Source organism: Martes martes (assembly GCF_963455335.1).
Source record: "Martes martes genome assembly, chromosome: 9".
NCBI lineage: Eukaryota > Metazoa > Chordata > Mammalia > Carnivora > Mustelidae > Martes > Martes martes.
In genome coordinates, this window is record NC_137896.1 from 117428614 (window position 1) to 117455909 (window position 27296).

Consider the following 27296-nt stretch of genomic DNA (forward strand, 5'->3'; position numbering starts at 1 on the left):
CTGTTGCAAAGAGGATGTAGTGCAAACCACACAGGAACTGACAGGAAATCAGCCCTTGGGCTGGCACTTACACATTCGAGAAGGCTAGGAATCCTGGACCTCTGGCAGCCAAATTTCATCATCTTCCTTTGTAGGAAGACTTATCCTTCAGAAGGAACAGTTCGAAAAACCTGTACAAAGCTTTTTGGTGCCTGTTCCTTTTTAATAACACTGCCCCCTGCCTGAACCAGAGGTTTAACATGGCTAAAAGTCCAGCTGAGGTCCTCTAGTACCAAAAATCACATGTTTGCTGGCACACACACACCCCCCCTTCCTTCCCTCAGCCATGAGCCTGCTGGATGCCATCAGTGATTCACGGCCTGGGGTGATGGTACGGAGAAAAACTAATATTTGGAGTTCACCAAATCGTGAGTCATCCTCCTGGAAGAAAAGAAATCCTTACAACTGGCAGCACTATGGGATGAAATTTTAATAACCATTTTTAACATTAGTATTAATGCCATAAAAGTTGGCAGAAGGAAAACAATTTAGAAGCATGTGATATTTGGTTTGCTTGTGCCTTATAAAAGTCCAGTTCATGCTCCAAGAAAAAGAATGAGTAGGATATCTACTACCTATTCCTAGACTTGCCTTCTGGACTCACTGCTGCCAAGTTACTCATTCTCCCACACAACACTTTCCATATTAATTTTGACCCTTCAGAATCAGAAAGAAGTCCTGCCTTCTTTGCACCCAAATGCCAAAATGGAATCTTTTAGTATTTCACCTTTATAAAGGGAATGTTTGAAAACAGGCCTCTCTGGCTGTGACATCAGTGAGTTACTGAGGCCTCCAAGGGCCGGAGGAAGCATTCCCAGTCCTTCGCAGCGCTGCTGTACTCCTACGGTGCAATCTGGCAATGGCCAGGGACCAAGTCTTTAAAGCTGTTTTATGGTATTTAACATATGGTCATAAATTGCTCAGTGCTCTAAAGAGGGGCTAAATTTGCCACCCCTATTGATGAGAAATGTTCTTATTTATTTAAATTTAGTGGCAAATTGGCACTGGTCCAGATGGAGAGGTTTAGGCATCAGTACAAAAGAAGAACTAACTGGAGATGAGTTGTATGTAACTTTCCTATACACTGAATGCAACCACATCAACTTGGGCTCACAGTACCACTATCCAACACAGGGCATGACAGTACTGTGCAAAGATTCTAATTTCTAAGGCCCCAGGAAGGGGGCAACATAAATTTTATTCAGACTGCACAAGATTTTTTTTTTTTTTTTTAAACAATTCTCTCTTCTCCTCAAGCTAACGCCATTTCCTCCCTGAGTCTTTCATTCCTCCTCACAGATTAGATGTATCTGGTCTTCATCTGCAATCCCGAATTTACAAAACTCCCTGGAATGTCCTGAGCCATCTAGCCACCACCTTCGTCTTTTGCCATATTTTTGGTTAAGTTGTTTGTGTTTTTTTAATGGCTCTAATTCCCCATCACTAAAGACATGATCTTACTAAAACATTTTGTTCCCTTCCTTTTTACAACCTAGCCCTGTAGCCAAAGGCAGAAGAAAAACAAGGATTTTTGTTTTGTTTTGTTTCAGTGGGGTTGTTACCAATGGTATTAATGTGAATGGTATCGAAAGAGAAATGGGAAGGGTAAAGCCACTACTGGCTTTCTTCTCTTATTTTCTCAAATGGGCAATATAGAACTATAGTCACCATGCTATAGAATACATCCCCATGACTTATTCTATAACTGGAATTTGTACCTTTTGATACCAAAGGGCCACAAGAGAAGGACAGAAAGAACAGCACCAGATACAGATACAAACGTCCTTAAACGAATATGAAGGAACCAAATCCAGCAATACCTAAGAAGGATAATGCATAATGATAAACGGCGATTAATCCCAGGAATGCAACATCGTTCAACATCTGAAAATCAGCTTACTTACATATTAATAGAATAAAAAAGAGATAAACCATGGCGTCATCCTAACAGAGAAAAAGCATTTAACATATTAACATTCTTTTCATAATAAAAACTCTCAGCCTGTTAAAAGAGATGGCGACTTTCTCAAACTGATAAAGGGACACTCCAGTTGACAATTGTGCTTAGTGATGAAATGCTTAACGCCTTCCCCTTAAGGGTGGAAATCAGGCAAGGATGTCTGATTTCATCACTTCTACTCAACACTATGCTGGAGAGCCCGTTCAGTGCAGTAAAGCAAGAATAAGAAATATAAATCCTACAGACTGGAAAGGAAGAAGCAGAACTGTCTTTTTCACAAGTGACATGATTGTTTTTAAAGAAAATACGTAAGGAGCCTACAAAAAAGTTACTAAAAACTAATAAGTGAATTTAAGGATACAGAGGAAATAATACCTAATATTGGAGAGACTACCATTTTTATCTACTAGAACACTTGATATTAAGATGTAGGTTCTCTACAAACTGATCTTCAAATTCAGTGCAATTCCAGCAGGACTTCTACATTTGACAAGCTGATTCTAAAATCTCTATGGATATACTAAGGACCTAGAATAGCCAAAACAGTTTTGAAAAAGAAGTTCACAGCAGCACTGTCCGCAGTCGCCAAACTGTCGAAAGAGCCAAGATGCCCTTCGACAGATGAATGGATAAAGAAGATATGGTCCATATATACAATAGAGTATTATGCCTCCACCAGAAAGGATGAATACCCAACTTTTGTATCAACATGGATGGACTGGAGGAGATTATGCTGAGTGAAATAAGTCACACAGAGAAAGTCAATTATCATATAGTTTCACTTATTTGTGGAACATAAGAAATAGCATGGAGGACATCAGGAGAAAGGAAAAACAAAGAGGGGGGAATCAGAGTGGGAGACAAACCATGAGAGACTATGGACTCTGAGAAACAAACTGAGGGTTTTAAAAGGGGGCAGGGGAATGGGTGAGCCTGGTGGTGGGTATTAAGGAGGGCCCGGATTAAATGGAACACTGGGTATTATACACAAACAATGAATCACGGTACACTACATCAAAAACTAATGATGTACTATATGATGTCTAACATAACATAATCAAAACTTAAAAAATTATTTTTAAAAAAAAGAACTTATAGGACTCACACTACCTAATTTAGAGACTTACGTTAAAGCTATAGGAATTGAGGCAGTGTTACAGGCACATGAGGAGAGAGGAAACATCAGCGGAATACAATGTAAAATCCAGAAACAGACTCATATGTAAGTGGTTAATTAATGTATATGTGGTCAAAAGGTAAAAATATAAAACTCCTAGGAGAAAATTTTCAACACCTTCAGATAGGCAAAGATTCTTAAAAAGCCGGAAGTATAAACTTTAAAAGAAAAATTGTTAAACTGGACTTCATCATTATTAAAAACTTCTGCTCCTGGAAATACATCATTAAGAAACTAAAAAGGGAAGCCACAGACTGGGAGAAAATACTGACAAAATAACAACTAAGTTCTTTCTAGACTATATAAAGACTACCTATAACTCAACAAAAAGCCCAACAATCCAATCAAAATGTTGAGCAAAAGATGTCAACAAGGGGGCACCTGGGTGGCTCAGTGGGTTAAAGCCTCTGCCTTCATCTCAGGTCGTGGTCCCAGGGTCCTGGGATCGAGCCCCACATCAGACTCTCTGCTCAGCGGGAAGCCTGCTTCCTCTTCTCTCTCTCTGCCTACTTGTGATCTCTCTCTCTGTGTCAAATAAATAAATAAAATATTTTTTTAAAAAAGATGTCAACAGGCATTTCACAACCTAAGAGAGATGGACAGATGGACATAAAAATGCAAATTCAAACCACAATGAGCTATCACTACACATCCACTAGAATGGATATAATTAAAAATAATAACAATACCCAATTTGGCAAAAACAAAGAGTAACTAGACTGCTCCTAAATTTCTAGCAGGAATGTAAAACAATACAACCACTTTGGAAAACAGGTTAGCAATTACTTATAAACATACAGTTAGCTTACAACACAGCAATACCAGTCCTAGGAATGTACCCAGGAAACTTAAGACGTATCTCCACAAAAGACATGTACAAAAATATGATAGCAGCTTTATTCCTAATAGGCAAAACCTGGAAACTCAAATGTCCTCAATAGGTGAATGATTACAAAAAATTATGGCACAGGGGCGCCTGGGTGGCTCAGTGGGTTAAAGCCTCTGCCTTCAGCTCAGGTCATGATCCTGGGGTCCTGGGATCAAGCCCCGCATCGGGCTCTCTACTCAGCAGGGAGTCTGTTTCCCCCTCTCTCTCTGCCTGCCTCTCTGCCTACTTATGATCTCTGCCTGTCAAATAAATAAATAAAATCTTAAAAAAATATATTTAAAAAAAAAACAAAACTGTGGCACATATACTCGTATAATGTTGTACTGTGTGGCACTAAAAGAAACGAAGTACTGATACGAGGAAAATTATGGACAAATCCCAGAAACATTATGCTGAATGAAAGAAGCCAGACGCCTAAAACTTATATCGTATATGATTCCATATATATGAAGTTCTAAAACAGGCAAAACTGTTCTATAGCTTGAGAGAGAAGGCTCAAGGATTACAGGGCTGGTGGTGGAGGACACAGACTTAGAGAAGGAATGAAATGTTCTATATCTTGGAGGGATGGAAATGTTCTGTATCTTGACTATGGTTAAGTTACTCAGGTGTTTACAACTAACAAAGTGTATTAAACTGTATATTTTAAATGGGTACATTTTATTATATACAAATTATATCTCAATAAAGTTAGTATTTTAAAAAAGGAATATAAATTTCCACCTCAGATTCACTGTGTGATTAAATGAGATCATTTATATAAGCCTAACTCTCTACTTCTGCTAAATAAAATAAATACTAAATAAGTTATTTTAATAATTATATCAGCTATTTTTTAATAAATGATAATCAGAAGGTTTTTTTAACATTCCATGAATTCCAAGAAAATAAAATGTTCTGAAATACCAGGACAAAGGAATCCTCAAAATCTAAGGGAGAGATAATGTCTAATCCACGAAATTAGCACTTCTTACTTGCCTTTCATGAGCATTTTTTAGAACACTCACTACATCAAAGGTGACCTGCCTCCCTAATTAGCCTCTAAAAATACTCTGAATGCTAGATAATAATAATCTTTAAGTAAATGAATCTTTTAAAAAGATAAAAATAAAAGTAAAATGAACTATGCTACCAAGGAAAATTATAATGCCTCTCAGCATGATGCAAAATACTAAGTCCCTGGACACAGTGTCCAACTTTTTACTTAGCTCAACTGTTACAAGTCAGAGGGAGCACGGTTAATGCCTACTCTCCCTGCAGGTGATCTTGGAGACGAGAAGGGCGCCAGCCAAGCAGCGCATCCATCAGAGCGGCAGACTTGTGAGTTCAAGTGAAGAACCAAAGATGCCCCTAAAACGGTCAGGCTACTTTATGATTTCCTTGGCCCGTCCTACTAAAGCCAAAACGGTGTGAACAAAAGCTGAAACTGGAAAGGCGGGGTATTTAAGAAGTACACCGCGCAAATCGGTTGTGTAGGCTTTTGGCTTGGATTGTTGTCAGCTGAGCCCCAATTGGGGGGGGGGGGGCGCGGGGAGGCAGGGAAGCAGGAACTGCAGGCTGTGACAGCCTTGAATACCAGGCTGAGCGTTTCAGTCACTAAAATACTGAAAGGGAGGAGGACAGGGTTAACGCAGAAAGATTACTCAGTTAACACTGTCCAAACAGATTATTTATTTTAAACAATGTAGAAAGAAATCACACTGCCGTCCCAGTAAGTGCCGGCAGCTACAGCCACCATAGCCAGCTATCAGATCTATTGGTCAAATGCAAAATACAAGGGATAGTAACAAACCAAACAAAGTGCAAACTTCTTAGAGATGAGATTAAATCAACAGGACCTTAATAATTTTTTCAGCTGGGGCAACACTCGCCACAACACCCCGGGGCCTTTGCGGGGTCCCACCCTGGTGTTCCGTTTCTGCATCAGGACCCTGAGGGTCTCTACACAGTACTGCATAAGAAAGATCATAGAGGACAAACGCCGGGAAAAGAAAAAAAAAAAAAAATGAGCATTCTGAGTTGACCAATGCGGCTAGCTAAGACAAAGCAAAACGTGGCAGATCTGAGATGTGAAAAGTTCCGGGTAAGAGCACGTGCACACACGGAGCAGCCAAGCCACACTGTCTCCTGCAAGGAGACAGGATCCAACGTGAAGTTGAGTTTCAAGACCCAGTAAAGCAGAAGTTCTGGAACACTATTTGCAATGTGTCTGTAAAAATCTTTGTGTATGTGTGACCACTCTTTAATAAAACATCCCACTTAAGTAGCAGTTCTAAGGTTGATCTCATTTTATTGTAATCATTCCCCAAAACACAAATTTAAATTCAGTGATGAAACCTTGGAAATGAACTGTAACTTTAAAATGTTCCTCTGAGGACATGGGAAGGAATGTATTATCCAAATCATAATCTTTTTTTTTTTTCCACTTTTTCTCTTGGAAACACACACACACACACACACACACACACACACACAGGCTTTTCCTCTGGAAAAGACTTTCCACTTCAAAACCTTTGGAGATAATTTTTTGGCATGACTTCTTCACTCTGTTGCAAATGGCTTTGAAATGTTCATCATTCCTCTCAAATGATAAACAACCATACTGCTTCTATTGTTAAAGACAAAGGAAAAAGTCTATAGTTTCATTTGGAAGCTCTTTCGAAAGAATCCCTGTAACACTGTAACAGATACCTCTCTGGGTACCTGCCCAGCTCGTGCTTACCTGTGCTAAACTGTCCCCCTATAACCATAACCCAGGACTCTTGATCAAACCCCTGGATCAAGAGTGGACACCCAGTCCAAGCTGCCAATAAGACCATCTCTCCCAAGAATTGAGACTCAAAGACCAGAGGCTGCCTCTGGTGGCCTTGAACTGAGTCCCAAAGGGGGCTCAGGCATTTCCACTCTATATGAGGAGAAACAGCCAAATCTTGGGGGAAAAGTATAAAGTAAATTTAAAAAAAAAGAATAAAGTAAATAAAGTGACAACAGACTGTGCTGCAGGAGAAAGAGACAGACGAACAAGGACACAGATGCCAATTGTCTGCTATGGTGTCTCCCATCCTGCTAGTCCCAGGCTCCAGTCCCTCTGAGGCCTGGCTGTACTTCCTGCCCTTGGGCACCATGGAATTCATTTAATTCCTCATGAAGACAAACAAACGCTTTTCATTTCTTTCATTGGGTTTCTTATAACCAAACAGTCTCTGATTAAGAAAAAAAATTGTTAGTATGAAAAATACAAATTTTAAACAAAAGATAATTTCAAACTTGAAACCAATGTTAGCTAACAGCTCGATTTACTGGTCATTAATTTCCTCAGTATACTTAAAATATTTCAATAACCTCTTTCTGTAGATACATAAGTAGTGCCATTCAAAGAACTTGTAAAATTGAGAATACTTCAAAGTTCTGTCACTCCTTCATTAAACTTCATCGTGGCCAGATCCAAAGAGTGAACATGGTTAATGTATTCCGCCAACATCTATTAAACAAGTCCCTCTATATGCCAGGCAATAAGCTAGAGATTGGAAATAAAATAGCAAAACAGCCTCACTCCCTGCCCTATTTATAGGGTCCACAAAAACATCCACACAGTAATTTCTTCAAGAGTTAAGTGCTAGACAGAGTGACTACGGTCGCCATATCTACAAATCTGTGTTTTTACGAAGCTCACTGCTCTTTCTCTGAATTTTGTTATAACTGGGAGATTTTCACTCGTTTCAGTGACATCATCCTAAACCTCAACACGCGTTTTTCCTTAAATTGGTCTCGATCACTGAAGATTCACTTTTCCAATCGTCTCTGGCATAATGATGAAATTCAAGGACCTGTCTTTGACTCAGACATTCCCTGATACCCTGCGCGGGAATCTTACACAAGCTGGCGTGTCTTTCACTGCCCCACAGTTGCCTCTTCACATTGAAAGAGCCGAAGAAAAAACAGCATTCCTGATGTACCATAATCTTCTGGTCTTTTTCATTTCAATGATTTAATTCTGAATGTGGGTTAATTCTATAGACGTCAATTCACAAATTCATGGGAGAAATATGTCCTCTCCCTTGTCTTTCGTCCTCAGGATTACGAACTGCACAGTGTCCCTTATTCACAGAGGAAACATTTACAGAGCTATTTTCTAATATATAAAATATGCTGAAATACAGATTTTAGTTACATGCTATTTTCATTTCATCTACTTTAAGGCAAAGTGAAATGTACACAGACAAAACAGATACAGACTCCAAATCTACAAAATAACCTACATCCTTCTTTTTATCTGAATTGTTAAGAGCAGCATTCCAATTACAAATTCCCTGTATAATAAATAACTTCTAAAGACTGAATTTCTGTTGGTAGAAGACTGATACAAGTAACAGAATGCCACATTTTTTATAACACGATACTTCAACTGACAAAAATCTGAATACTAAGCTTCATTAATTCATGCATGTATGCATTCACTCCATTCCTTCAACAAATATTGAGTTGAATATCTTCACTAGGCTAGGGCCTGGAGATACCATTTAACAAACAAAACAGTCTCCATCTCTAACCTCATTGAACTTAAAGCTGTGAAATAAAATTACTATAAGAGTCAAATAATTTGATTCAGCCTGGGTTAAAATTATAGTTGAAACCCCCCACCAAAAGTTTTCAGTAGGATTTAATGAGAAACTTTAGATAAAGACGTTGATTATATAAATGGCTTTGAAACTGTAAAGCCCTGGGTTAGCCATTGCCTGGTGTTTAGAAAGATAAAGGTAAAGTCAGAAAATATTTATCTGGTAGTTACCATAGAATATAATTTAAATCAATACTTATGAGTTTCTTGTTACCATGAAATTAAGTCTCTTTCTGGGTCTGTTTCCTAAATAAGGCAAAGAGTTTTTCTGTTTGTTGTGACAGTTGTTTTCCAAGGACTATTAAACCATATAACCTTTCAATTACATGTTTGTTTTAGGAAACTATGTGTGTTAAAATATTTATTATAGAGAGTAATAGTTAATTATCTAACGATGAACACTGTGTTGGTTGTAGGAGGTGGAATTCAATCACAAATCTTGTGATATTTAACCACTATGCCCTTACTGATCTTGAATATAATACATTTGAGATTATAAAAACTGATGGAGTAAAAACATATGTAAAAAGTGTCTGGCGTTGCCAGGTTTTTTAAAAGTAAAATGAAGGAGTTTAAAAAAAAAATAGAGAAAGGCGTGAGTCTAACATTACTTTTAAAGCAATGCAAGATCTTAGTGTTCTCCAAGAGGGGAAAATGATTCTTTGCAAATTCATGATTTGCCCGGAATGATTTATTCTTTTACAATAAACTTGGTTGCTATAGTAAATTATCTGTTTCCATGAACTTCAAACCATGCACAGAACAAACCTATACTAATTATTGTGGTCAATAAAATATCTAAGCGTTCTACATTACGACGACTCTCAACATAGAACAACTCGACAAACTACTCACAGAAACATTTATTTAAAAACTGGAATGGGGCGCCTGGGTGGCTGAGTGGGTTAAGACTCTGCCTTCGGCTCAGGTCATGGTCTCAGGATCCTGGGATCGAGTCCCGCATCATGCTCTCTGCTCACCAGGGAGCCTGCTTCCCCCTCTCTCTCTGCCTGTTGCTCTGCCTACTTGTGATCTGTCTCTCTTTCTCTCTCTCTCAAATAAATAAATAAAATCTTTTAAAAAAATAAAAACGGGAAACATCTAATTTTGAAATAATTTTAAAATAAGCAAAGTTGCAAAGAAAGCAAGTTGAAATAACGATAACCTAGATATTCCACAAGTTAAGGAAAGTAAAATAACTTTGCCGTATAACCACTGGCGTGAACGAATTTATGTGGGCAGATTCACAAAACACTGGTGCAGTAAAGATGGTTCTGCTGATCTTCACTTCAGTTTTAACTGGATCAAAAGGTTTGTGTATTTGTTTTGATTTTCTTGGTGTAAATTTTTCCATTTTTTATTCTGTCAGAGAACAGTGCCTTGTGTTTCATAATTCATGCGGTTGATTTATTTTTGACAATTCTATCACATTTTCAACAGCTATTACAAAACAATTTCCATCTGCAAATTTTAGAAGGTTGGTAGTCTGGAAGCACTGTGGCACCTCAAAGTATACACTTTTAGAGTTTAACGCGTAATTTTTTTAAAGCGAGGGATTCTAACACTAACCTTAATCATATAACCAGTATCTTTCAGAAAGCCTTCCTAAATAATGTCAAGAATTTCAGAAGAAAAAAAATACTCATTCTTCCAATTCAATGAACTTTTATAAAAATAGTGTATAATCCATTGCTTTTTCCTTTTATTCAGCTGTGGGCTGTTGAAGGCTAGAATACTAGAATCTTGACTTATCTTAATGCGGAAGACCCTCAATATGCAAACTTCATTTTTTATTCCATTATTATAAAGCATTCTATGGTTTAAGTCCCTAGTACATAATGATTATATAGAGCGGTAGCTTAAGAGGACATAATTAACTTATATGGTGAGTGCCAGTCCAAATACCATAATCATCAATGTTATGCGAGGCTTCCTGTGAAAATCATAAAGCAATGAGAAGATACAGAATATCAGTAAATGCTTTCTAACACAAACTCATACAGCAAGTAAGATCTTTGTGAAATTACATTATTTCTGGCTCAAGACTGTGGACTAACCACATACATTTATTTCTTCTCCCTTGTAAGAACCATCCTTCCATTAAATAATAATGAAAGAGGAAAAATAAGAATCCAAAACAACATTAAGTGAAGAGGAAGGGAAGAGAGTAGCAATCAGTAGATGAGCAATTTCAACAAATTCCTAGAAGGCAGGACGGAGACCGAGGAGGAGTCACTGATGAGACAGGGCAGAGTAAGCTCTGGCTGCAGTAATGTGAGCAAGAGGCTACCTATGAGAGGGAAGCCATGTGTCCTAGAAACCCATAAAAACTTGTGGTCATTCAGTGTAGGAAAGGGAAGAATGAAAAATGGGGCTAAGAATGGGGAAATTAACAAAAAGCTCCATGGGGAATAGTCTATGATACCCGCCCCCCAAAAATGGCATGGTGACCAGATGTGTATGCCCCCCCAAAATGTAGGGGATTTTCTAAAGAAATAGAATGATTTCAGGGAGTGCCAGAAGAGCTGAACTCCCTAATATGACACATAGGGGTTCCTCATACTAACAGCTAGCCCACCATTAACCCACACACTCAATAAGCTCGGTTCACCCATACAGAAGTCTTAATTAATGTTTTATTGTCTGTCGTAAATGTAAGTAGACAACCAAAACCCATCTTTTTCACTTTCTTTTAGATTTTATTTGAAAGATAGAGCCAGAGAGAGAACACAAGTAGGCAGAGCGGCACGCAGACGGAGAGGAAGAAGCAGACTTCCCACTGAGCAGGGAGCCCGATGCAGGCCTCAATCCCAGGATCCTGGGATCATGACCTGAGCCAAAGACAGACACTTAACCGACTGAGCCACCCAGGCACCTCAACCCATCTTTTATTTAAGGAAAGACTATAGAATAACAGAGAAGGACAAAGATGATAAACCAACAAAAATACAATCCCTGGAGAAAATTAAAATAATTACAAAAACTTCTTTTAAAAATCTCTATTCTTTGAAAGCTTTCAAGACCCTGTATTCATAAAATAAGAACAAGATGTTGTGAAAGAGGAACAGAGAGCAAGAGCAAGAAAGCTCTCAGAAACTAAGATACCAAATTATGACTATGGTAAATAACAATTACCAGAAGCACTCCAGGAAAAGTAGAGGAGTGGAGGGAGGAATGGAATCTAAGCAAAGTATCTGTCCGTGTTCCAGCAATTTCTTTAACCTACAAAACACAGAATTCCCAATATATACACTAGACAAAACAAGGTTGAATCCAAGAGAAGAAACCAGGCAAACCCCACAGCAGGACTACAGATCATTCATTCAAGCGATTTATAAACAAAGCACAGAAGATATGCTAGCTTTAGAACAGACAATAAGTTACTAATTTTGACACTGCAAAAGGAAAATAATACAAAAGTTGGGAGGTGAAAGCAGAGGAATGGAAGGAAGGGCAGGAGCTAATATCTTCATCTCACAAAGTGGGGAGCCAAAAGACACTCTCTCTGATTCATGGGAAACTAAATAAAAATATCCTAACCCAGAGATTGTGCTTACATAACAACAGCGCTGCTACCTGTGTGCCGGGAAATTACTAAGAACATTCTAGGGGTTGTTCATTTTAACTGTACCACACGATGTTCAAAATGATCCTTAAAAAAAGAAAGGAAAAATGTTAAAGCTACAGGGTAACCAACACAGGAACCAGCAGTGGTGATAATAACTACATTAAAGGGGAGGAAAGAGAAAGATAAAGAGTGTGGTGAAAATAGGCAGATGCCTCATGTATCAGAGCAGGAAGTCAAAAGATAACAATATCTAAAACTGGTAAGTCAAGAAACAGAGGCATAAATATTATTTAGACAAACGGCGATCATCCCCAGAAGAACTACATACTGAAACAACATCAACAGAATTTAAGTGGTTCCCTTGGGAAACAGGACTAGACTTGGGAAGAAACATAACAGAAGGCTACCGCGTTTATGTGTAAAAAATTTCTGAACTTTTTCCATTTTTAGTCATGTGAGTGATTTACTTTGATCCCTTCTTTTAAATTTAGTGAATAATTTTTTTCAAAAACACTCACCATCTAGAATGTCCTATGGGCAGGTGAAATTCGTATGTATTTTAACGGTTTCCAGAGAATGAGCTAATAATGCCAGCTCCATAAGTTAGCATGTCCTACATTTTTCATTTATTTCTTTTTAATTTTTTAATTTTTTTATAAACATGTAACGTGTTATTAGCCCCAGGGGTATAGGTCTGTGAATCGCCAGGTTTACACACTTCACAGCACTCACCATAGCACATACCCCCGCCCCCCAATGTCTGCATTTTTCATTTAAAGCTGCACTTGGGATTCTACAGAATACCAAGATGTGGCCCCTGGTGGCCTGTCATTGTAAGACACAGAATCCACAGTCTGAAAGGCACTATTTCCTCATCTGTCCCATCTTTAACATTTATGTTCTTTATTCCTCTTGTTAAGAATGGAAAGACCTCAGGACCCTGTTTACCACAAGAATAGGTTCCAAGAGAGAAAATTCCTGGTGAGATCGTTACTAACTAACCAAAGCCACCATTACCTCCACACTGGGCTAGAGCGTCAGCACTGGTCCTAACGGCAGAGAAGGGCGGATACAACCCAGGGCGTATAGACAGTGGACTGAATCAGCAGCGGTAGGTCTTGCCTGCTCTTCTCCAAGGTTCCAAACCAGCGGTCCAAGAGCTCCGGCCACACCCCCACACATGTGGCTGGAACTGCACTACACGTTGGCCCACACTACGTTTTAACTTTTAAAAAAGTGGTCAGCATCCAAAACTGATATGGATTTCCACCTTTTCTCAATAAATCAACAGAGGCAGTCCCCTCCAGGAGGGTAGGTGTGCCCCAATTTGCCCCACCTAGCCCGCTCCCCTCATTTCTGTTACCAGTCCAGCTGTGGTAGCCATTTGCATTTCTGACCCTTGGAAACCTCTCGGCATTCCGAAACTATGCCAAGAGTCTCTGGGTTAGGACTTGTAGGCTCAGGGGGCAATCAGGAGCACGTTGGCAACAATGGCTCTTGGCAGCAATGGCTCCAGAAAGAAGTTAGCGACAGTGGTGCATAGCAGCCATTCCTACCGAAATGTTGTTTCTAAATAGTACGTATTTTAAAGTAGTGGATTCCCTCTATTGGGGCATTACATAAGATCTTCCAGTGGAGAAAAAAAAAAAAAATACAAGAATTACCTCATAGGCCTAAAAATTGAGAATTTCGGTGTATGCCTCGTTGACCACAGCTTATTCCCTCCCAAGTGCCTTACTTTGAATAGAACGAGGAATGAAAGACAAACTTTTAAAAAGTGGTAAATCCTAGCGATAACACCTAACAGCCAGAAGCAAAAACGGAAGCAAAGTCTGACAACTATTACTGTAATCTACACTTTTGATAAAAGAGTCATCATTTACTTACATTTTAATGTCTCTCCAGCATATGGTATGTGCAGTTTAAATCGGTCACAGTTGGGTCCAGGAGTCAATGATGTGCAGCTTTAATGAAAGAAAAGATTTTTTTTTAAAGCCCAGTTATTTATGACATCTAATAAAGTAAATGAAAACTGCTCCTTATAGATAAAAGATTAAAACACTGGGTTATAAAGAAAATAAAAGTCCTTGATGGTCATGGAGGCCAAGACAATAAGACATCTCCTGAAACAAATAATCCATTTATCTCACAATAAAACTTACCTGCTTTCTAAGGACAAACACCAAGGAAGCTTCGACTACTTCTCTCCAACAAGTGTATCTTGGCTTCTGATGCAGGTGTATTGTCCAAAACAGTCTTTGGCATCAAGAATTTTAAGAGTTTTATGGACAGACTTTAAATACAGACCCTTAATTTGCACTCATACTAAAAAGAGTCCACTTCTTTCTGACACCAGATCATTTTCTCTCTCCACAGGTAGGGCATTTCCTCTGAACTTGGCACCCCAGGACTTCCATCTACCGCAGAGCATAAGGCACTGCCCTCGTGTTCAGATAAAATGCAAATGGAAAGGAGAGTGAGTTAGTCACTCAGGTCTGGGTTTGTTTCTTTTGAATCTCTTCCTTCACAAAATTATACGATGTTCTTTGTTCTTTACCCAGACTTACTTCACAAGCTCTTTCATGACCTCACAAGTCATAATTTCAACTGCACAACAATAGTACTGGCTTCATAAATTAATATAATATGAATATGAAGTCAACTGAGGAAGTCATAAGCCTTCATTTAGTTTTTAAAACTGAGGGTTTTCCATTATAAAGCAAAGAAATGCCAAATTTCTTTCATGATTCCAATACTGACCATGAGACATCTCTGAAAAGGGTATTTGAAGGAACGGAGGCGTTGTTAGAATATATGGACCACCTCCCCAGATGCCACTTTGAAGGCAATAGTCAAGAAATGTTGACTCTAAGGGATGCCTGGGCGGCTCAGTTGGTTAAGTGTCTGACTCTTGATTTCGGCTCAGGTCTCAATCTCAGGGTTGTGAGATCCGGCCGGTGTGGGGCTCCAAGCTCAGTGCACTCTGCCTGCGATTATCTCTCTCCCTTTGCCCCTTGCCCCACTCAGGCACCTGCACGCAGATGCACATGCTCTATTTCTCAGGGAAAAAATGTTGACTCTAAAAAGAAACTGACATCTCATATTAGATTTACCATTACTTTTACCAAAACTATCTCCACGGGAAAGAGAAAAGAACCAGATGGAAAGTTTATCTCGTATGTATTTAACATAAATCACTAGGTTGATTATTCCTCTTATCTTTAGGGGACAATAAAAAAGACCAGTTTACAAACTAAACAACAAAGTTGCACTAGTAATTGTATAGTAACCTATTTCAATTTTTTCTTATAGGTTTTATGAACACATTCTCCTTTACTATTCAATATAAAAATTCTTTGGGGCACATTTTATTAAAGGTAGTAAAATATTTCCCTTATAGTACAATCTGTCCTAGCCCATAGCATGGCAGTTATTTGAAAACACTTCTGGAAAACACATAAATTAAAGCATTACAAAATATAAAGTATGACCTAATGATAGAAATGACCTACAAGCAACACCAAAAATTTTTTCTCATATATATTCAAAGAATAATATTTTTTTTAAAAAATTTTAATACAAAAAAACGCCATTCACAATCAAGCATTTCTTCTGGGCGTGATGATCAAATTATCTACCTATCTCACACAGCTTAGCAACTGAAGTTATTAATAGTACAGGAAATCCTCAGGATTAATCTGATTCTAGTTTGTTTGAAGAACTTGTCCTTCTTCAGTGTGAAATCAGTTGTGCATTCACTGTTGGGCCACATTTTGTACTCTTCACTTTACGCTTTAACGAGAACTGAAAAGCGCTTTACGCTCTCCCCCTTCACCTTCCTCCCTTCCTACGTGAACAGCCGGTTCCAGCCACCCTGGGGTGTTAAGAAGCACATTTCTCCATCTGAGTGATTTGCTCACTGAGTTTTTTTTTTAACCTAGGCGTAAAGATTTACTGAGCATTGTTCTATGGGTTAGGAGTACAGGGTGGACAAGACAGACAAGCTCTACCCTCCCATGGAACTCAAATTCTGACAAGGGAAAAAAGAGGCGATAAGAGACAGAGACACAAAGATGGTTCCAGATGGCTAGATGTTGCGCAGAAAATAAAACAGCGCTGCCGTGGAACAGGAGCTCCCCTGCACTGGAGGACTGGGGAAGACCTCCTGGAGGAGGTGACATCTGAAAGCTGCATAACCATCACCAAGGGGCCTCCCAGGTTGAGTTCTGGGGCAGAGCACTGGAGGCAGAGGAAACAGCTGGTGCAAAGGCGTGAAGGCAGGAACAAGTCTGATCTATCTGGGGGAAGCAATCTTGATATGTTTGGGCGATGCAGTCCAAGCAGAGTGGAGAGGGAGAGACCATCAAAAGATCAGGACAAGGGGTAAGCAAGGGACAGATCTCGTGGAGCCTTGTAGGTGGTGGCAATTAATGCAGATTTTATTCCAAGCACAAAGGAGGGTGTTAAGAAGAGTAACATTATCTGATTCTACGCTTTTTACGAGATCACTGTCTACTGTATGGAAAAAGAGAAAGAGACTGTAAAAACGTCCAACAGAAACCAACAGGAGTCCGTTTCAGGAAAGAAAGATGAGGGATCCTTGGGCTAGGGGAGCAGCAGTACCAATGGAGAGATGCGGATTTACTCACTAGAGCAGACTGGGAGGGAAGCAAGTTTAGGAAGAAGAGCTATCAAGAGTATACAGTGTGAGGGGCACCTGCGTGGCTCAGTCGGTTGGGCCGCTGCCTTCAGCTCAGGTCATGATCCCAGGGTCCTGGGATTGAGTCCCACATCAGGCTCCTTGCTCGGCAGGGAGCCTGCTTCTCTCTCTGCCTCTGCCTGCTTGTGTGTTCTCTCTCTCTCTCTCTCTCTCTCTCTCTCTCTGACAAATAAATAAATAAATAAAATCCTTAAGAAAAGAGTATACAGTGTGAGACAACAGCCAAATCATATACAGAAACACAGCCAGAGTAATGGGGGGGGGGGGACAGCCAATCCATGAAAGCCATGAAAACATCATGGAAAAGACATTAGAAGAATTTGCCAAAACTCACCTTGGAGCAAGCGCTGTATATTGTTGAAAAGATCACTTACTTGGTGTGGGGACAGGGGCAAGGGTCATACTCCCCAAAGACATTCCCAAGTTAAAATGGCTAACCTCCAGTTAACTGCAGGGTTCTGTTTTGCTAAGAGGAATATACAAATTCAGGGCCAAGAACTTCACAGTTGAAGGCAACAGGGGAAAAACGAAGCTGCCATTAGCAGGTCTCTCTCTCCTAAACAGCATTCAGTTTCTCTCATGAAATGTTGAACAAATATTTAAACTATCTCTTATGCTCTATCTTCCATACTACCCAAGATAAACAGCTGTATGGGAAATAAGCCAATGTTGTGTTACTTAAAGGTTCTTTTAAAATCAAACTAAAGGGGCACCTGGGTGGCTCCATGGGTTAAAGCCTCTGCCTTTGGCTCAGGTCATGATCCCAGGGTCCTGGGATCAAGCCCCGCATCAGGCTGTCTGCTCAGCAGGGAGCCTGCTTCCTCCTCTCTCTCCGCCTGCCTCTCTGCCTACTTGTGATCTCTGTCTGTCAAAAAAATAAAAAAATAATAATAATAATAAAATCTTTAAAAAAAATAAATAAAATAAAAATAAAATTAAACTAAGAATGTTTCCCCTGCTTCAAAATTACCTCTGTCTAAAATTGGTTTTGGTCATGTATTTAATTTACTGTGAAATTTCAGATCGCATTGAAGGATAGCATTAGTTTTTTTGTTACTCAAAAAAAAGACGAGTTTAAAAAGATCAAAGAACACATATGAATAGTATGATTTCCATTTACAAAAAAGATCTATATGTGTGTGTGTCTATGCACATAACCAGATTTCAGAAGGAAGTTTGCCAAAAGGTGGCAGGATCTGGGTACTCTTTACTTCTTTTGATTACCTTTCTGCATTGCTTTGATTTCTATGATGAACATGGACTATTTTGTAATTATATAAAAAAAGTTAAGGTAGATCCTTTATATATTTGACTAGATGGCTTGATTTATCATTTATCTTTGTCTTCTAAAGAGCGTCACTCTTTTTTTGAGAAAAGCTGCAAGGATAATCTACTGATGAAGTTTTCAAGTAAAATATATATGGAAGTCTTTCCATCGTGATATCACAAAACTTCACACCACTAGTATTTATTATCCCTCACAGTTCCATTGTGTCAGAGTTTGGGAATGGCCTGACTGAGCAGTTCTGGTGTAGGATCTCCTGGGAAATTGCAATCAGACGTCATTAACAGGTAACTAATGTAGTGGAGAAGTTCATTCATCTAGAAAATCATTTCCTTATAAAAGTATGAAAAAGCTACTAAATAATAAGCTGCTGGCTTCATTAAAATTATATTTGTATAATGGCAACTTGTCCTAACACCATTAGATCTAAGATTTAAAAACCAATATTCCAAATTGAGTATCTTTGAATAAGAAAAGAATTTTAAAAGATTTTTAAAGTGCTGACAATCAAAATGTAACCTCAAATTTGTCTCTCCACTGAATTTCTCGAGTGCTTACCACTTGTCAGGCACTGCGCTAGGTACACAGAATAGAGCAGTGACAAACAAAAAATGTCTTGGCATTATATTGGGGGAAAAAGAGGTTTTGCATGAAGAACTATGCTCTAAAAATATATCTTGTACTGCAAATGCACCATTTTCAAAGTTGTACACATGGGAGAACAAAGGGAGTTAAACCACCACATTCTGCAGATGATGCAAGTGGGAATTATCAAGTGGGACTTCCTGATAACATCAGAACAGGTAGTTTACTGGGTGCTTTATTACAGAAATTAGAGCCAGCTAACCACAGATACAGTAAAATGCTAAGCGTAACAACCTCCACAACCACAGATACAGTAAAATGCTAAACGTAACAACCTCCACATACTCTTGTCCCTACCATGGCTTACCTATATCTATCTAATCACATGACTCCCAAGATTACTATTTACCTATTTTCCAGTTGTGGTTTGTCTTCCCAACTAGGTCTTAAGATTCTTGGTGCTGGGGTCCCTGGAGGGTCTGTCAGTTAACCCTCTGCCTTTGGCTCAGGTCATAATCTCAGGGTCCTGGAATCGAGTCCTTCATCGGGCTCCGTGCTCAGTGGGCAGTCTGCTTGTCCCTCTCCCTCTGCCCATGCTCTCTCTGTCTCTCTGACTCTCTCTCTCTCAAATAAATAAATAAAATTTAAAAAAAAAAGATTCTTGGTGCCAAAACTGTTTTATGTCCTACTGTAGCATCTAGCAGAGTACCAAGCATCCAGCACCAATGACACTTCAGCATCTACTAAATGTCATAAACTAAACTCAGCAACTATCATTTTACAAATGATGACAGTGAGGGCCAAGGGTCTCACAGTGCTCAGTGAGAGTGCTGGGACTGGAAACCATGTTCAGGGTTCTCCGGCCACACCTTCATCCCCCTGACCCAGGCATACTTCAGTCATCTGGGAATCTCCAGTATCTAACACTGCTGTTGGGGCCATGGATAGATACGTCAATAACTACATGGCTAAAGGTTTGCCAAATGAATGCGTAGACTTTGACTCCCAGCCTTATGCTCTTTTCATGATCAAAACCACTGATTTAACTGAAACTGGGAAGCCGCTCTTATCCTCACCTCTGAGATAAAGTGTGATTATTTGTAAAAGGTCGTCCCTTTGAGGAGCTGTCCATGTGACCCAGAATTTATGAAGTCACTTCCTAAAACTACTCTATTTTCACAATAACTAAGAACACACACTAACATTTGTTGAGCATTTGCTCTGTGGCAGGTACTATTCTAAATTCTTTAATTAGACTGAACTATTTAAACCCACAGTGACCTTCAGAGATAGATGCTATTATGACCTCCATTTTACAGATGAGGAAACTGAGGCACAGTATGTTACTAGTTAGTGACAGAGCCTGGATCCAAACCTGAGATGTTTGATCCAGGTCCATTTTCTTAAACACCACTCTAAATCATCTCTCAATAATTAAAAGGGGAAACCATCAGAATTAGTAAAAAAAAAAAAAAAAAGTGAATAATAAACTTGTCAATAAATGCCATTTTATTAAGTACCTAAAATAATAAAAAGAAAAGGCTGACAAAATGTTGCTAAAAAGAGTGTTTTATCATGCAAGCTTCAGGAAAATGAAAAGGATTTACCAGTAATAAGTATTAGAACTGTATACATTAAAATCAGTGATGCAAAAGCGGAAACAAGGTACTCCTAATTTGATTAAATAGGCTCTGCAATGTTAACACTACTGACTTATTTAGCAAACCCTTTAAACAAATGGTGAAAGTAAATTTGGATTTGAATCACCTTTAAATTATTACTTGTTCACAGTTCCTGAGATCTGACTCAAATTATTGAGGAATTGCTATAAACAGGAAAAGCTGGCAATTTATAGGATTTTCGTGACAGCCAAAAATTAATCTGAATTAACAAAGTTATACAAAGGTATTCTGCAATAAGACATTAGCATTTTTAAGAGAATGCAAAATAAAAGCAAAATACAAGCTTTCTGATTTAATACTGAACCTATTATTGGATATGCTTTCTGGAAAAAAGAATGATTTAAGCCATTTCTCTTCTCCGAGCCATCTGAAAAGAACAAAGTAGATGAGTCCAGCGTTCCTTCCCTGAGTCTACGTCAGTTTCCTTTACGCTATTAATTTACCATTTGGCCCATTCTCCTACAGAGCTTCCTGTTTTCTTGATAATGACGTTGGTGCTTAACCAACAATATTCACCAGCAGCTGAGAAGGAAGTCCTCAGCCTTGGCAACCTAAAATCACAGGTAACTGTGAACCAAGTTCAGCTCAGAGACCAGTAACAGGCTGCTACATGAATGTGAAGTCACAAAAATTAGAGTGGCTTCTTGTTAGCTCCTATGCACCACCATTTCATTTTATAGAATTGCTTTCCTCTGATTCCACTCAGACCAAAGCAGCCTCAGAGCTGCTAGACTGAAAGGCAGCAGCAAAGAAGCTGGAAGAGTGCCTCAGGCTATCTCAACAGCTACCGAATCATAAGCAAAACCGGCATGTGGTCTGCAAAGGCGTCTGCAAAGGCATCTGCGCTGCTGATCCACAGGATCTTACACCCTCTGCCTTAGAAGGGAATTAGGGCCCATCAAAACCCGATAAGTCAAGTTTAGGCTTTGGGGGGGGGGGAGGACACTCTTGAATTAAAACAGGTACAAGAAAGCAAAACAAAAGACTGCACTGAGAGAGATTTTTTAAATCATTCAGAAGAATGGCCCTATTTGCTTGATGACATAGGATGTTCCCGACACACCAAATATCTCCTCGATATTGCTAAAGCCTACAATCTATTTCTAGGCCGTACTAGAAAGTGACGGATTCAGTTCTTAGCACAGGATTCCAAAATGCCATTACCAAAATAAGTGACTCAGCTCAGAACATTTTAAAAATTATAAAATTACAATATTAAAAAAATGTGTTTGCTGATCATGTGGCACAACAGTTATTCCCAATTTGTATGCTGTATCCCCATTTATAAATGATAGACTTCAACTATGAAGTAGGGAATATTTTTAAGTGTTAGCAGGTATTCCCATAACAAAAACGTGGTTTAAATTACAGTACGATTCCAGTAGGAATGAGGGGCTCAAAAACTTTTTAATAGTTAACGAGGAGGCAGGAAATCTTAATATTTTGAGATGGATGCTTAGCTCATTAATAGTCAACCTTTCTTCCTTTCTAATATGTGCACTTAATTCACTCTGTTAACAGAACAAAAGAGAAAATCAATAGGATTATCTCAATTAGTTCAGGATAAATGTTTGATAAAATTAAACATCCATTCATGATTTTAAAGACTCTTTGCAAATAAAGATCAGAAAGGAACTTCCTTAATATAATAAGGCCCATCTACAAGAAAACCTACAATATCACATTTAGTAACAAAAGGTTACATTTTTAACTTTGAGACAGAGAACGAGATGTCACCCACTCTTACACTTTTATTCAACATTATACTGTAAGTCACAGCAAGTACGAAGCAGCATGGGAATATAAGGGTATAAATATTGGAGAAGAAGAAATAAAACTATACTTATTTGTACACAAGATGACTACACATACAGAAAACTTTTATCTTCACAGGCATTATTCAAATATGTGAGCTTAGCAAAGTTGCTAAACAAAGGACATACAGAAAAATCAACTGTAGACTATCTACGTATATCTACACACCATCAACAACCAGTTAAAAAAAAAACTTTCAGAAAGATGTCATCAAAGTTAACATCAAACTATCAAATACACAGAAATGTCACAGAAGATGTACAAGACCTCTATGTAGAAAGCTATTATTAGAAGAGAAAGAAAATAAATGAATATAGAAATGTTCATAGATTAAAAGACACATAATGAAAAGATGTCAGTTCCCCTTAATTGATCTGGAACCTGAGAGGCAGATTTTAAAATGCGAATAGAATGTCAAGAACCAAGAATAGATCAGATTCTCTTGAAGAAAAACGTGACAGGATTATACACAATAGCCAAAAACTGGAAGTAACCCAAGTGTCCATCGAGACTGATGATGAATGGATAAACAAAATGTGACATATATGTGTAATACAATATTATTTAATAGCCTTAAAACGGAAAGAAGTTTTGACACAGGCTACAACATGGATAAACCTTGAAGATATTATGCTAAGTGTAATATGCCAGTCACAAAAGGGCAAATACTATATGATTCTGCTCATATGAGGGACTTGGAGTTATCAAATTCAAGGAGATACAAAGTAGACGGGTGGTTGACAGGAGCTGAGGGAGGGTGCAACAGACAGCGTTTAATGGGTACAGAATTTCAATTTTGCAAGAGGAAAAAGTTCTGGAAATAGATGGTGATGATGGTTTGCACAACAGCATGAATGTACTTAATGCCATGATTATATACTTAAAAATGGTTAAAATGATAAATTTTATGCATATTTTACCACAATAAGGAAGAAAACTTAATAGGAGAACTTGTTCTACTAGATATCAAAAATTATTCTAAATCTTAATAATTAAAATATTGAGGCTGATACACAAAGATAGACAAAGACAGAATAGAGACCAGAGACAAGTCCTCATATGTCTGGACACTTAATTTATGATAAAGGTATCTCTGTATAGTAAGGAAAGGAGCTTGTTCTCAATAAATAATGCTGAGTCAGCTAGACATAAGGGGGGAAAAAAAATGAAACTCGATCCCTACCTCATACCATTCACAAGAATGAAGTCTAAGTGAACTGAAGCTCTGAATGGGAAAAGCAAAAGCAAAATATTTTTAGAAGACAATAGGGGAAGGGTAACTGGGTAAACAGAAGAAAATCTTCAAGAACTTGGGGTGAACAAAAATTCCCAAAAAGTATTACTATGAAGGAAAAGATGAGTTTTCATTAAAAAAATTTTTAGTGAAAAACCACAGAGAGAAGATATTTGCAACATGTAAAATTGATATTAAAATATATAAAGAACTCCTACAAATTGATAAGAAAAAGACAAGTTAGTAGACCTGAAAGAACACTTCATAAAAAGGGATCCAAATGGCCAACAAACATGAAAACGTGCTTAACCTAATTAGTCACAAGAGAAATGCAATTTAAATCTATAATAAGGCACCACATCACACCCATCAGGGTGGCTAAAATCAAACCAACACTACTAAATGGGATTAAAAACTGATCTTTTTTATAACATTTTTTAAAGATTTTATTTATTTATTTGACAGAGAGAGCAAGTGTTCAAGCAGAGGGAGTGGCAGGCAGAGGGAAAGGGAGAAGCAGGCTCCCTGCTCAGCGTGGATGTGGGACTCCATCCCAAGACCCTGGGATCATGACCTGGGCTGAAGGCAGACGCTTAACCGACTGAGCCACCCAGGCGCCCCTTAAAAACTGGTCTGCGGCATAGTGTATACAGCCAAGGCTGCCTTTCTCTCATTAGTATCAGCATATTTTTGCAGATTTCTGTTTTGGATATGACAGATGAAAATACAGTATTATAAGTAATATAAATTATTTTCAATATTGCTCATTTCATCTTATATCATTCTTTTTAATTTATATTTTATATGTTTATAATACATAAATATATTTCATAATTAAATAAGTACACATGTATTAAGGGTTCATAAACAAATTATTAGAGGTACATAATGAAAAAAGTTTAGAGATCACTGCTAAAAGAGTAAGGAAAGGAGTGTCTCTTCTCTAGAACCTTGAACTGTAAATCAGAAGACAAAAATCGAACTTGGAAGTCAAATAAGCACAATTTAAATAACAATTCAAGACAACAATAGATAAAAGTCACAAACCAATTAACATGATTAATTGCCAAATTAGTGGTTAAAGAAAATAAGCACAATAGAAGTTGCCAGAGCAGAGAAACCACTTTCGGCTGGGTAATCAAGGAAAGTTCACTGGAATACACGGGCCTCTAAAGAATGCATTGGATCCGGTCAAGCTAGGCAGGGGAAGGAAAATATTTACTTACCATAGTCTTTAAATAAGGACAAAACCAAGGAGACAGAAACTCAGCTAGATTGAAAGCTCTCTAATGAAACAGTCTATTAAACCTTGAACCCCTTAGTGCCCCGCAGCCCACCTGCTGGCACACAGGACACACCTGGTACCTGCCCCATAAACGGTGCCGCTGAAAGAGTGGAGCTGGAGATGTCAAGCACACTCCAAGGTCATGTCAAAGTCAAAACAAATTACGTAAATATCCTGGACTGATCTCCTATCCAACCGGGGGAAGGCTGGTGATTCTCCCATTAATAAATATTATAAGAAACTTCCAGGGGGTTACCTGGGTGGCTCAGTCAGTTAAACGCGTTCGGCTCAGGTTGTGAGCCGAGGGTCCTGGGATCAAGCCCCGTGTAGGGCTCCTGGCTCAGGAGCGGTCTGCTTCTCCCTGTCCCTCTGCCCCCCCCGCCGCCCCCCGGCCTCATTCATGTGCACACGCACTCTCTCTCTCTGTCTCTCTCTCTCTAATAAATAAATAAAATCTTTTTTTAAAATCCCCAGGGACAAAGCCAGCTTCCATACTATTTCTATACATTTAATGTGCAACATAATTTTATAAAAAGTAATTTTTATACTAAACTCTTTAATCTGTTCAGTAAAAATATTCCTGCTAACTTTTTCGGTCATCATTTTCATTGCTTGACCCAAAACATGTCCTAAATGGATGTATTCCTGATTCTCTGAATTCTGGGGGCTTTATATTTTATACCACTTGTATATTCTGTATCTAAATCCCAATCTCAATTCCTGCTCCTCACGGACAAGGACTGGAAAGAAGCTTGGCATGGAGCTCAGATTTTCAAGGGAATGAACTAGCGCAGCAATGATCACTCCCTCACTGGCTTTCCTGACGTTGCTTCATTCATATTTCCATCTCCACAGTGCTTCACACTAAGTGGTCAGTATATGCTTTCTGTACGAAAAATACATTGGAGTGAATATGAACAGTACAGGGGCAGGACACAGAAAAGAAAGATGGAAAACTGGTAGAAGGGTGGGGGGGAAGAATAGGGAGAAGAAAAAAAACGGAAGAATGAGATGTAGTGCAGAGAAACTGGAGGCAGAAATGGAGAAAGAGTGGAAGAGTGGAAAAGAAGGGGAGAGGGGAATTAATAGATTCTAAAGTGCCTTTCCAGGACTGTCCTTCCTGTTGGTGAAAGGTGCCTTCTCAAGATGGAAGAAAAGTTTTTTTTTTTTAATTTTTCAATTTTTTTTGAAGATTTTACCTATTTCCTTGAGAGAGAGCATGAGCGGGGGTGGGGGGGGTGGAGGTAGAGCAGAGGAAGAGGGAGAAGCAGGCTCTCCTGCTTTAAGCATCATGGCTCCATTCCAAGACCCTGAGATCATGACCTGAGCTGAAGGCAGATGCTTAACCAAATGAACCACCCAAGTGCGCCAAGAAATGTTCTTTAAATCCTCAAACTCTTCTACTAAAGTGATCACAAAAAGACTCAGCACCTGCCATATGGGCATATCTGGAACTGCAGGGTAATGGGATAAATGCGCATCCGTGTACTGGGGTGTTTTCCATGGTTTGGGGGGATTTTTTTTCTTAGACTGCTGCTTGAGATACTATCATTACACACTATGAATTTTCCAGCCTTGTACATGTTAAGTAAGTCTCTTCCTTGGTTTCCTCATCTGTAAAATGGGGATGATAGCCCCACCCCATGGAGTTATGAGGATCCTCTGATTTGGCAAATACAGAGTATTTAGAACAGTGCCCAGCACATAGTAGATCCTTACTATTATGATTATTCAAAAGCACAAACTGCAAAGTCGAAAATATAGAGGAGGGTCTATCTCAAACATTTTCGTTAAACCCTAATTCAGTTGGGCAATAATTTTCAAAATTTAAAACAACAAAAAAAAAACACCTTCAATTGACCCATTCACTGCATTACTATGCCTTCTTCATTCCACAGACAAAAATTCTCAGAGGGAGTCCAGTTAACAAGGGATTGAATCAGAACAATAAAATGATTTTCATAGGTCCTAAAGCAAATCTAATGGAGCCTATAAGGCTCCTCGTGCTACAGAGCAGGAGAACCACAGGAGAAGATAGAGAAGAGAATGAAAATGGGAGATCTAAGTGGTAGACAGGGTAAGAAGAGACTAGATGGAGTCGTCAGAGAAAAAAACAAAAAGGGGAAGCCTCTAGTCTAGACCAAGGCCTTCGAAATTTTTTACACAAAGTAAGAAACTTTTAAATCACTATTTCATATCCCCACTTGGTACACATGTATCTACTAAGCATGTATGTACATCTACGTGTGTGTATTTGTATGTATATATAAACTGAAACAAATTTTTATGCAACATTTAGCTTTATTACATGAAATGCACAAATATTTTTTGTTTGATTCAATTTTATTTCATATTTTTTTTATTTAAAATCAAGACCCACTAAAATGATTTCATTTGACATGATCCACACCAGTGGATCACAATCTACCAATGGTTTGC

At 38.6% G+C, this 27296-nt stretch overlaps 1 protein-coding gene across 2 annotated transcripts in view; it reads right to left on the reverse strand.

Moving 5' to 3' along the window:
- Window positions 1-27296, reverse strand: part of BABAM2 (BRISC and BRCA1 A complex member 2) — a 401322-nt gene that overhangs the window by 345711 nt on the left and 28315 nt on the right. For both annotated transcript variants that reach the window (XM_080812666.1, XM_080812665.1), the window contains exon 3: window positions 14139-14215. In XM_080812666.1, the coding sequence (XP_080668792.1) occupies window positions 14139-14215 (77 nt within the window). The remainder of the gene's footprint in view (window positions 1-14138; window positions 14216-27296) is intronic.